The sequence below is a fragment of the Convolutriloba macropyga genome, chromosome 5 (genome assembly GCF_964194025.1).
Source record: "Convolutriloba macropyga chromosome 5, txConMacr16.3, whole genome shotgun sequence".
In the NCBI taxonomy this organism is placed as follows: Eukaryota; Metazoa; Xenacoelomorpha; order Acoela; family Convolutidae; genus Convolutriloba; species Convolutriloba macropyga.
In genome coordinates this window covers 45,257,067-45,271,108 of record NC_134472.1, presented here as the reverse complement: position 1 = coordinate 45,271,108, position 14,042 = coordinate 45,257,067, and the positions used below count along the sequence as shown (strand labels likewise).

At 39.6% G+C, this 14,042-nt stretch overlaps 1 protein-coding gene across 1 annotated transcript in view; it reads left to right on the top strand.

The window, feature by feature from the left end:
* The first annotated feature begins 16 nt into the window (after positions 1 to 16).
* LOC142339414 (cilia- and flagella-associated protein 184-like) overlaps positions 17 to 14,042 on the top strand; it is a 64,577-nt gene continuing 50,551 nt past the window's right edge. The window contains exon 1 of the mRNA XM_075389435.1: positions 17 to 212. Coding sequence (XP_075245550.1) covers positions 44 to 212 — 169 coding nt within the window. The 5' untranslated portion in view covers positions 17 to 43. The remainder of the gene's footprint in view (positions 213 to 14,042) is intronic.

Genomic DNA, 14,042 nt, shown 5'->3' with positions numbered 1-14,042 from the left:
ACGTATAGAAATGGGAAAAACAGAACTGATTCCAGATTAAATTATGTCTGAAGAAGAAAATGCGACCGGAGCTACAGCGCCTGCTGAAGAAAGTGGGACTGACAAACCAGAGACTATAGCTGACGGAGAGGAGGCTGCAGCTGGAGGTCCTGCTGAACAGGCCAATGGAGAGGCACACACTCAGCAAAGTGAAGACAAACCTGTCGCAGAAGGTCAGTGCATTAAAATTCCGTATCGCCATTCAGGCTTTTTCTCATAATCTTAGCTATAAAAAGGCTGTGTAATTTGTTTCGAAGCATGCTGACCTCTAAATAAGCGTATGAGTTAGTAATCTTAATTTTAACAAAATTCCCTTTGTGTTGGGAATGAACAAGAAGTAAGGCTCAATGTTGTTAAGATGTCAAACAAATTTAGACACGTTTTGGAGGGATCTTTTCTAATACTTTCGCAGTGGTTCATTTGAAGGGCTGGGTATTTCGGAATGTACCGTCCCGTTGCCTGTCCCCTCCGAGTCTCTTTCATAATTATAATGATTAATTATTTTTGTTATATATCTATGCTTACCCGGAGATATTAATTCTTTCTTTTTAATCGAATTATCGACTGTGAAAAAATTCAATATTAAAATCTGCTGATTAAAAATTTATTATAGATATGTTGTTGTGGAAATAGATGCTTATTGTTTACTAACTGATCTTTGTATCAATTATTTCTGTTGATTTCAATTAAAGTTAAGCACAGGCGCTGCTATTGTTCGTTATGTTAAAATTTTACTACAAAAGTTTTTGAAGCGTGAAGCTGAACTTGTTAACTCGTGAGATTGTTTCTTTTTTTTGCTTCTCATCCCCATTACATGCTGAACGCATAGAAAAGTTATTAAGGGGGTAATGGCGGTAGAGTGGAAAATCCATTACGTTTTCCGAACGAGTTTTTCATCTATACCTATAACGATGCTGAATTTTGATTGGTTGAAAGACTTTTGTAAATTTATACAGCACGCATTTATTATCTTGAAATACACACAGACGATTCTGCTCAGTACAGCTCAGTTGGTTACTTGGAAACTTGTAGCAGAAAAAGAGCGTTTTTACCGAACCCGTGCTCCGAATAGCACTTAGCAAATAAATCACAATTAAAAGCCTTTATTAGAAAGGAAATTGTAACGATTACTCTGTCTTCATACCATATAGCACTTGGCACTAGCACCTATATAGCCGCCTCTAAAAAGATGGAAAAAGGTATAGGCAAATTAGGAAGAGAGTTATCATATGGCGACAGAGATGTTTAACGCTTACTTCTGTTAAACAAAAAAGAGGAAAAATTTGCAACTCATTGAATTAGCCATTAACGGAAAAACCTACGATCTTCCAATCATCAAAAAAGAAACACTGGAATTAGCCTTTATTTTAGCGCAAAAGAAGACAATCAAACCGACATCAAACGGATCCGTATTACAAAAAACTTTACAATTTCTTTCAAAATTATCGAATTCGAGAAATTAACCACACTACCAGCACAAACCAACTTTACCCATTCAAAATTATTTGAGCAATCAACCTTTTTGCTTTGCTGGCAAAGAAAAAATACAAGAAAAGCCGCAACACTACTTCTATGACACTGTTGGAAGGCTATCAACCTAGAAACCCGTTCGTCTTCTTCAACGACAAAACCATCGACAGAAAAGTAAGTCGAAAACTTGCAGAGAAGAACAAAAAAGACCAACAAAACATCCTAAACTGAAAACTCTGTGACATAGCTAAATTAGTGAATCGAACAAATTTCTCGTTCCACAAAAACACTTTATTAACAAATTGATTGAAACAAAATGGCAGATCCAAGTCCGGCCCACGTACATCTGAAAAGATTCTCAGGACTACCAAACGAAAACCGGCCTTAATTTGAAGGACTGTTGAGAGCAAGCATTGCTGTATCTAGAATTCTTGAAGCGAATCACCAAAGTTGCACGATATGTTCACCTACACTTAGCCGGAAATGCACTCCACTTTTACCTTCGACTCGCCGAAAACAGGAAACGACCTAGACGATTCGCCTGAACAAGTACGCAACCGATATGCTGGAGCAGACCAAAGAAGAGCAAAGATCTGCAATCGAAAATTTGATCTGGTGAAATAACAACCTGTTGACTTCCTCACAGATCTGCAACGCCTCGCCAACATCGCAATTGTGGACGACCCTGCAGCTCAAATAGACCCCTCTGATGAAAGAACAAGACGAATAAGAGAACAATTTATTCAAGGCATGCCCTTCAAGTACAAGAAAGTGTTGCTGAAAGAGAATGACAACACCACAGTAAACGAACTGTGCTTTATCATCAAAAGACGAGTCCGGATTGATCAGATAAACCCCGAACCACAATACACCGGGGCATGCAATATATTAAACGCATCAGGAAACCCTACAGTGGCCCTAGCCATAGAAAGCATAATGGCGGCAGGAATAGCGTCAATTCAAGTAGAACAATTTATTCAAGGCGTGCACTTCAAGTACAAGAAAGTGTTCCTGAAAGAGAATGACAACACCACAGTAAACGAACTGTGCACTGTCATCAACAGATGAGTCCGGATTGATCAGATAAACCCAGAACCACAATACACCGCGGAATTCAATACATTAAACGCATCAGGAAACCCTGCAGTAGCTCAAGCCATAGAAAGCATAATTGCGGCAGGAATAGCGTCAATTCAAGTAGCATAGCACCGCATCAGCGCGTGGAGAGTACTCAGTACCCTAGCTACAGAAGAGGAAATAACTACAGAGGCTATAACTACAACAGGCAAACTTACCAGTATAATGAAAACCAAAACGGCCGAGGATACCGTAACAATTACAACAGCAGAGGACGTAACCGTGGAAGCTTTCAGAGGTTGAGGAAATTATTCGAGAGGAAGGTTAAACTTCCAACGAAACCACTGAAGTAATGGACGTACCGAAAGATCTACACCCATGAGAACATTTTGCAGAACATGTAATAGCAATGAGCACACTGCCCGAGGTTGTCCAGAACGTCAACCAGCATACCGCAATGGAAATATGACATTTAATCAGGAATAAAAAAACTAAATAACCTGCATAATTTCTACAACATATATCAGATAGCATGACAAACTGTAGCGAAACTGTATTTATAATACCTCTGCAGTTCAAAATATTAATAATGAAAGCAGTAGCAGACACTGGAGCATTCAGCAGAGCCATGTCGAAGAAACATTTTGATAAAATAAGCAGAAACCTCTACCAAAAAACAGAAAAAACAAATCCTCCTGAAATAAACGTTTCTACAGCTTTCCTACATCTATCACCCATTTTTATTAAAGTCCAACTGACATTTAAATTTGGCCACTTACAATTTGAGGAACAGTTCATTGTGTTTGAAACACTTTCCGCTATCCTTCTTTGCTTTCCCTTTGACAAAAATGAGATGACTATTGATGCGCACAACATCTTATTGATGCGACTACTTCAAACACCAGAATATAATTTTTCAGCTAAATCTTTTGCACATAAAAGATAACAGCAAACAAAAACGTCTCAACAGCCGGAAAAAGATCATGCTCAAAACCAAAGCAACTTATATGCTCTTACCTGGGGAAAAATGTTTGGAACCATTCCCATCAGAGGAATCTGATGCAGAAGAACAAGTTGGACTAGTAGAGCCTACTGTCTAATTTGAAAAACTGGGCCTTGTCTAACAAGCACGTTGGACACTTACAATGAACCAGACTACCACCCTACCTGCAATCAATAGAACAGAAGTTCTACTTCACATTAGACAAGTTTCTCCAGTAGCAACATTCAAAATTATCACACCCGAGCAAGGTCGCTACTTGATACCTCTTGAGCCAAAAGTTTTCCAACCAAGCGACTCAAAGAAAACAATAAAACAAACAGAAAAATCCATGGAGAGAACAGCAAAAGGCGAAATAACTCAAATAATAATAAAAGACGAAAACGGTTTCTGGTTTCCGACCCCAGAAACCAATCGAGACTCATCCAAGATGAGTGCCGTTAAAAAACGCATATATGACGAACTTGTTAGGTTTACAAATCTTGAAGCAATTCAACCACTCCTGAAAAACGAAGACAGGAAAACTTTTCTTAACTCATTCAAATGGAGCGACAGCGTACTCTCTGACAAAGATAAAGAAAGACCAGAACAGCTTCTAGTAGAATTCAATAACATATTCACAAGGCAACGCCTTGACATCGGCTATACGCACAATTTCTCAATCAAATTGACACCAGACACAAACAGACCTGTATACTCAAAAACTCAAAATATTTCAGTCCATCTATAAGACGATTTGCTTGAACTAGCCCTGCTCCATTACTATGGAGTCAACAACGCTCCCTTTCAGCCGCTATTCATCTACAACATTTGCTAAACGCAAGCCAAACGATATGCTCAGAATATTGGTAGATATCAGAAAAATAAACCATCTCGTTATAAACGACTACAACAATAATAACTTCCCGATAGCTACACTAGCAGATGCGGGCACCCACTTAGCCGGCAAGAAACTTCTGCAAAATGGACGGCAGCCATGGCTACCTCTCTGTACCAATGGTAGATGAACAATGAGTAGTTACTGGCCTTCAACTTCGCATCAAGAACATATGCTTTTCAAAGACTGGCCCGAGGACTAAGCAGAAGCGTCAGCGCTTTAAACTCATGCGTCAAAACCTCAACCCAGTGATAATAGCGGATAAATGATATCAGTACGTCGACGACATTGGCATCGGAGCACATGGCACAAACGACTTGTTGGAAAAAGTTCGGGCAGTTTTTACATGCATCCGCGAATCAGGAATGAAGCTCGCAAGAGACAAATGCGCATTTGAACGCAAAGAAATACAATTCTTTGGTCATACAGTAAACTCTGAGGGTCTCACACCAAAAAACAAAAGATTGCAACTTTTCTGAAAACATTCAGAATGCTACGAAACCCAAAGCAAGTCAAACGAATGATCGGATTTTTTCAATTTTATAAAGCTTTCATCCCTGGACTTGCTGGAAAATTTTAACCGTTCTTTAGTCTACTAAAGGAAGACACCAATTTTGTGATAGAAGAAGAACACCAAGTTATGCTGGAGAAGCTAACAAATGATCTAAGAACAGCCTGTGACCTTTCACTCCGACTATCCAAAGTTGGCCAGCAATATGTAATAATGGCCGACGCATCCTTTTACGCAGCAGGATATGTACTCATGATAACACAACAAATGAAGATAATCTGGAATTGAAAGTTTGTGCACCCGTCAGTTTTGGATCTATAGTTCTCCACTCAAACCAACTCAAACTTTCGATATATGCGAAAGAATTCCTATATATGCCATTTAATCAGCAATCAAAAAAACTAAATAACCTGCATGTTTTTCTACAATATATACCAGATAGCCTGACAAACTTTAGCAACAATGTATTTAAAATACCTCTGCAGTTCAAAACATTAATTATGAAAGCAGTAGCAAGCACTGGAGCATTCAGCAGCGCCATGTCGAAACTTTTTGATAAAATAAGCAGAAACCTCTACCAAAAAACAGAAAAAACAAATGCTCCTGAAATAAACGTTTCTACAGCTTTCCTACATCTATCACCCATTTTTATTAAAGTCCAACTGACATTCAAAATTGGCCACTTACAATTTGAGGAACATTTCATTGTGTTTGAAACACTTTCCGCTATCCTTCATGGCTTTCCCTTTGATAAAAATGAGATTATTTTTGATGATAAATCTTTCGCACATAAAAGGCAACAGCAAACAAAAACGTCTCAACAGCCGGAAAAAGATCATGCTCAAAACGAAAACAACTTATATGCTCTTACCTGGGGAAAAAATCTTTTGAACTAATCCCATCAGAGGAATCTGATGCAGAAGAACAAGTTGGACTAGTAGAGCCTACTGTCTAATTTGAAAAACTGGGCCTTGGTCTAACAAGCACGCTGGACAAACTTACAAAGAACCAAACTACCACCCTACTTGCAATCAAAGAGAACAATAAAACACAGAAAAATCCATGGAGAGTACAGCAAAAGGCGAAATAACTCAAATAACAAGAAAACAGGAAAACGTTTTCTGGTTTCCGACCCCAGAAACCAATCGCGACTCATCCAAGATGAGTGCAGTTGGAAAACGCATATATGACGAACTTGTTAACTTTACAAATCTTGAAGCAATTCAACCACTCTTGAAAAACGGAGACAGGAAAACTTTTCTTAACTCAATCAAATGGAGCGACAGCGTACTCTCTGACAAAGATAAAGAAAGACCAGAACAGCTTCTAGTAGAATTCAATAACATATTCACAAGGCAGCGCCTTGACATTGGCTACACTCACAAATTCTCAATCAAATTGTCACCAGACACAGACATGTATACTCAAAAACTCAGAATTTCAATCCACTCAGAGACTATTTGTTTGAACTAGCCCTGCTCCATTACTACGAAGTAAACAAGGCTCCCTTTCAGCCGCTATTCATCTACATTTGCTAAACGCAAGCCAAACGATATGCTCAGAATATTGGTAGATATCAGAAAAATAAACCATCTCGTTATAAACGACTACAACAATAATAACTTCCCGATAGCTACACTAGCAGATTCGGGCACCCACTTAGCCGGCAAGAAACTTCTGCAAAATGGACGGCAGCCATGGCTACCTCTCTGTACCAATGGTAGATGAACAATGAGTAGTTACTGGCCTTCAACTTCGCATCAAGAACATATGCTTTTCAAAGACTGGCCCAAGGACTAAGCAGAAGCGTCAGCGCTTTAAACTCATGCGTCAAAACCTCAACCCAGTGATAATAGCGGATAAATGATATCAGTACGTCGACGACATTGGCATCGGAGCACATGGCACAAACGACTTGTTGGAAAAAGTTCGGGCAGTTTTTACATGCATCCGCGAATCAGGAATGAAGCTCGCAAGAGACAAATGCGCATTTGAACGCAAAGAAATACAATTCTTTGGTCATACAGTAAACTCTGAGGGTCTCACACCAAAAAACAAAAGATTGCAACTTTTCTGAAAACATTCAGAATGCTACGAAACCCAAAGCAAGTCAAACGAATGATCGGATTTTTTCAATTTTATAAAGCTTTCATCCCTGGACTTGCTGGAAAATTTTAACCGTTCTTTAGTCTACTAAAGGAAGACACCAATTTTGTGATAGAAGAAGAACACCAAGTTATGCTGGAGAAGCTAACAAATGATCTAAGAACAGCCTGTGACCTTTCACTCCGACTATCCAAAGTTGGCCAGCAATATGTAATAATGGCCGACGCATCCTTTTACGCAGCAGGATATGTACTCATGATAACACAACAAATGAAGATAATGTGGAATTGAAAGTTTGTGCACCCGTCAGTTTTGGATCTATAGTTCTCCACTCAAACCAACTCAAACTTTCGATATATGCGAAAGAATTCCTATATATGCCATTTAATCAGCAATCAAAAAAACTAAATAACCTGCATGTTTTTCTACAATATATACCAGATAGCCTGACAAACTTTAGCAACAATGTATTTAAAATACCTCTGCAGTTCAAAACATTAATTATGAAAGCAGTAGCAAGCACTGGAGCATTCAGCAGCGCCATGTCGAAACTTTTTGATAAAATAAGCAGAAACCTCTACCAAAAAACAGAAAAAACAAATCCTCCTGAAATAAACGTTTCTACAGCTTTCCTACATCTATCACCCATTTTTATTAAAGTCCAACTGACATTCAAAATTGGCCACTTACAATTTGAGGAACATTTCATTGTGTTTGAAACACTTTCCGCTATCCTTCATGGCTTTCCCTTTGATAAAAATGAGATTATTTTTGATGATAAATCTTTCGCACATAAAAGGCAACAGCAAACAAAAACGTCTCAACAGCCGGAAAAAGATCATGCTCAAAACGAAAACAACTTATATGCTCTTACCTGGGGAAAAAATCTTTTGAACTAATCCCATCAGAGGAATCTGATGCAGAAGAACAAGTTGGACTAGTAGAGCCTACTGTCTAATTTGAAAAACTGGGCCTTGGTCTAACAAGCACGCTGGACAAACTTACAAAGAACCAAACTACCACCCTACTTGCAATCAAAGAGAACAATAAAACACAGAAAAATCCATGGAGAGTACAGCAAAAGGCGAAATAACTCAAATAACAAGAAAACAGGAAAACGTTTTCTGGTTTCCGACCCCAGAAACCAATCGCGACTCATCCAAGATGAGTGCAGTTGGAAAACGCATATATGACGAACTTGTTAACTTTACAAATCTTGAAGCAATTCAACCACTCTTGAAAAACGGAGACAGGAAAACTTTTCTTAACTCAATCAAATGGAGCGACAGCGTACTCTCTGACAAAGATAAAGAAAGACCAGAACAGCTTCTAGTAGAATTCAATAACATATTCACAAGGCAGCGCCTTGACATTGGCTACACTCACAAATTCTCAATCAAATTGTCACCAGACACAGACATGTATACTCAAAAACTCAGAATTTCAATCCACTCAGAGACGATTTGTTTGAACTAGCCCTGCTCCATTACTACGAAGTAAACAAGGCTCCCTTTCAGCCGCTATTCATCTACATTTGCTAAACGCAAGCCAAACGATATGCTCAGAATATTGGTAGATATCAGAAAAATAAACCATCTCGTTATAAACGACTACAACAATAATAACTTCCCGATAGCTACACTAGCAGATTCGGGCACCCACTTAGCCGGCAAGAAACTCGTCTGCAAAATGGATGGCAGCCATGGCTACTTCTCTGTACCAATGGCAGATGAACAATGAGTAGTTACTGGCCTTCAACTTCGCATCAAGAACATATGCTTTTCAAAGACTGGCCCAAGGACTAAGCAGAAGCGTCAGCGCTTTTAGCTCACACATGCGTCAAAACCTCAACCCAGTGATAACAGAAGATAAATTCTTTCAGTACGTCGACGACATGGGCATCGGAGCACATGACACAATTATGTTGGAAAAACTTCGGGCAGTTTTTACATGCATCCGCGTGCAATCAGGGATGAACCTCTCAACAGACAAATGCGCATTTAGACTCAAAGAAATACAATTCCTTGGTAATACAATAACCTCTTAAACCTCTTAGGGGCTCACGCCAATAAAACAAAAGATTACAACTTTCTGAAAACCTGAAAACATTCAGAATGCCACAAAACCCAAAGCAAGTCAAACGATTGATCGGATTTTTCAATTTTATAAATCTTTCATCCCTGAACTTGCTCGAAAACTTTTACCGTTCTATTGTCTACTAAAGAAAGACCCCAATTTCGTGATAGAAGAAGAACTCCAAGTTTTGCTGGAGAAGCTAACAAATGATCTAAGAACAGCCTGTGACCTTTCACGCAGACTACCCAAAGTTGACCAGCAATATGTAATAATGGCCGACGCATCCTTTTACGCAGCCGGATATGTACTCATGATAGAAGACTAAACAACAAATGAAGATAATCAGGAATTGAAAGTTTATGCACCCGTCAGTTTGAAATTTTCCATTCAAACTTTCGATATATGCGAAAGAATTTCTCGCAGTTCACCTTGCCCTAGACACCTGCAAATAGTATATAGGGATGTAAGAAACCAGTCATCATTTTTACAGACAACAGATCAGTAACCAGGTTCTTTTCTTTCAAACAAAAATCATACCGCCAACACTTTGGAATGCTATCGATCATATACTCAGCTTCGACATCATACTGGGACACATACCCGGAAAAGCTAATTTAGCAGCTAATTATCAGTCGAGAATACACATAAACTCGAAAGAGGAGCTCGAGCTACGCATCGACTCACGCATACCGTTGCACGAAATTGAAATCAACCCAACAGCAGATACACCTGACAACTCAATCAGTCATCTGAGCAGCTCAGCAGATGACGATACACCAAAAATTATACTTAAAACATACTTAGTTGAGAGTAAACAAACCAACGGAGAAGATCCTATAAACGTTCGAGCTGAGGTTGACTTGCAAATTGTTGCACCTTCAACGCAACAAATAAACAAAACCCACTGGATGAAATCATTGGCACGGACATTTAGACCTGCGTGCCGATCAACAACAAGACGAAGATATCAAACGGGTACTGCTCTGGTTTGAGAGAGGTTCACCGACTACAGCACAATATCTATCCAGTGACCGAAAATGTATTTCAAGCAGTTCCCAAGACTAGCGATAACAGAAGGTGTCCTTCATCGGAAGTTCTATTACCACACTGGAAACCAATTTATTAAACAGTATTTCGTCACGTCACACTTACAGAAGGAAAACGATTTTACTTCCCGAACTTCACTGAACACCTAACAGAATATATCAGAAATGTCTCACATGCTTGCAAACAAAACCAGCACCAACATCTGCTTTGAAACTTCATAACAGCCACTTTCGTCCCTGCAAAACTTCCCAGCAGACCTCTTACTTATAGATCTGGCGGGAAAGATGCACTCTTCTCCTTACACGTACGTTCTCTCATGTATTGATGTCTTCTCGAAGTACCTTTTCGCCGCACCTCTTATGAAAGGCGACGCAGACATCGTAGCACGAGCCCTTATCTCAATTTTTCTTAAACACTCATACCTTCAAAAATCATATGTGACCTTGGAACTGCGTTTACATCCGAACTAATGAGTGAACTAGCAAACATATTGGAGGTGGAGCTCAAACATTGCACATTGAAACATGCGCAAACCATTGGCTTACTTGAAAGAAATCACGCACCGCTGAAACAAATCTCGAGAATCAGCGAAAACCAAACGTCGTCGGATTGGCACAGATACGTTGACATTGCAGTATTCATACACCACACCACATTTGCGGAAGCTCTGGTTTGCACGCTATCTGACGTCTTTCACGGCAGAATACCGATAAATCCTTTGGACCTCAGGTTTCAAAACACAAAACAATCGGAGTCTCTTCCAAATTACGACTGCATTAAAGAACTACAGGATAAAACTACGGAGCTTTTCTCCAGCGTAAAAGACAACCTTTTCTCGTCTTATCTGAAATACAAAAAGTGCGACAGAACAGCAGACGCTACACCACTAAAACCCAATTCATACTGCTTGATCCTTGAACAAAAAAATCACAACTTAAGAAGCGATGATGAATAAACAGAAGAGCAGGTGAATACGATTATACATAGTTGTAAAAGTGCTCACAAATGGAAAATACATTGTACGCAAAACCAACACAAATTACACGCAATGCATCCATCGAATGAGACTTCGACCCGTGAAACCACAATATCGAGTAGAAGATCTTGAGCATGGAGACCCCAGGAACTTTGAAGCAGATCCCAGCATACCAGATGAAGAGATAGAACCACAGCTGTTCGACAATCATGTCAGGCACCACAATTATGAAGACAATATGCAGCTACCCATAACAACACATGTCCAGTAAGTTTCCTTCAACTCAAACAAGCAAAAAGCTAATATTTCTTCTGAAGACCCAACAACAGTTTCATGATATGACACATGAACCAACGTTTGACCAAGATGCCTTTTTCGTAGAAGGATCAGTTCCAAGCGCAAACACACAAGAAACACCAGAATCAATTGATACAGGAGATTACGTCTTCTCAAACAGCTCAAACTTCTTACCGTCCGATAGTTGTTTCGGCTCAAATCGCCGATACAACCCTCGCAGAAATGATCATCTCGCATTGACCCGAGAAAACTCGCTATATAATCTCTTGCAACCGTCAGAGAAAGAAAAGGAAGAAGAGGTAAAAGTAATCACTTACTTCTCACTCGACTACATCCCAGACCCAAACCTGACAATTGATACAACAGAATTTGATCTTGATGAGAGCATTTGGGACTCACAAGCAACAAGCTCACAGTAGCAAAACTGGAGTCTCACTGACTTCACGTTCGATTCATCTGAAAGTCTTGGAGATTTATTTGATGACGTTATTAGCCCCTTCTATACTCCTCCTATATAAGACTTTACAGGCGAAACCTTATACCAGACCAACTCGATCAACGACATTTACCACAACAATACAACCTCAAGCAATGATGTGCAGCAACCGAGGTCCGACGAGAACAATGAGCACTCTTTCATATAGGCGGCAACATTTCACAAATCCAAAATAACGAGAACAATAGTGCTATGTTCTACACAAAACCCCAATAAAATCTTCACCACTTCAAAGAGTATCCAACAGAGAACTAGCGGACCTTGGCCCAGTGCTCCAAAACAGACGAAGAATTGTTCCGCTAACTTTTCACCGTCAGGAGATGAACGGCAACCTTCACCAAAATTTTGGCTTCGAAGATGACAGGCAATAGGAATTAAGCACCAATACTTTATTATACATACACATTACATACGTCACCAACGCATGAAAACACTCCAAAAAATCCTAATTTAAGAGGAAAAAAGACACAGCTCAAATCATTTTCCACAACTTCGTACCTCAACATCAGTCGCCCAGAGACTCCAGTTCTATTTCACAAACAAACCCAGTCACCAAAATGCTCAACATCGTACTTCTTTTACTACAACTTTTACCCTTGATGAAAACGAACCAGCCTTCGGTGGCAACAAATGATGGTGTATTAATCAACCTTCATCAAATTTCTACTGACAAAAAAATTTGTCAAAACTGAAATCCTGATCCCCTAACCAATATAAAACAGTGGAAGACAAACTGACCAACCTAACAAAAGAGATTGAGAAAATGTGGAATTCAGAAAATTACGGATTGATTTTCACTAATATGACTGACTCGATAGCAGGCCTCCACTGGATAGCGCAACAAACAATGATAGAAAACCGACAGGTTCAACACGACAGGCCAAACCTCAAATTGGAAATGAACACACTACTAAGAGCAAACAGTCAAGCTTCTACAACACTGCAAAGACAACCCCGCGGTGCGGCTGCCGCTGCAGTATCCGCCGCAGTGCTTTGAATTGAAATAGGAGCGGGCGAAAAATTAATATGCTTCATAAAATCATTGTTTGGAGGATGCGACAAAAGAGTGGCTAGAAACCAGAAAAACATCAGACAAGCAATGGCTTATCTCCAACACCTAACCGACCATGTTAAACAAATCACAATCCAAAACAATGCACAATCCAAAACAATGAAAAATTCTATGTTGTATCAGGTGAACTGAAAGCCATCAAAGAAGCCCAGAACGAAATAATTGAGACACAAAACAGGAACTGGGAACTTGCCGAGGGACAATTCAAGGCGTTGCAACAAAATGGACAACTATATTGATTATCTCTAGCCGTACCAATCCACGAGATTCTCTCGTATTATGAAACAAAACTAGTCACACAAGTCGAAACAATTGACGCAGGTCTTATACCTAAACTTACATGGCCGTGTCAGACGGCGGAGAAGAACTAGAGTTTATCGATGAAGACGAGCTCGCAAATTATATCGGATCACAAAAATACGCAAAATGCACCAGAGCCATTCCTACAGAACAAACTTATCGGTCCTGTATGGCTACTTTATTTTAGCCCGATGTCGAGTTACTTGCATTGCAACGCTGTCAACTGGAGGTAGTAGAATTGCCGTTGACTGAAAAAGCATGCAATCTCGGCTTCGGTCGTTGGCTTATAACATTGTCCAAAGACAATTATACGCTCATCGAAAGCACTGGTAATGGCAGCAATCCATTGGCAAGATTTGAACATCCTGGGTGCAGAGTGTGTATCATTACACTGGGATGTGAAGAACAGCATAGAGGATCAAATGTTCATCTTCGCTCAGACCTCAATGCTTGTGACACAGTGCCGGCAATACGATTAGATTTTCAATTACGGGATCCAATACGTACACTCTCAAACTACTGCCTAAATTGGATGAACTACCAAACTTCTCATCAAGATCTGAGGTACAAATTCAAATTCTTCAGCAAATTCAACCAGAATTCAAACAAATGGAAACACGAACAAACAGCAAATCAATCGAACAAATGGCCGAACCAATTTTAGAAAGAATAAGAGCATTCAAGCCCGAACTCGAACA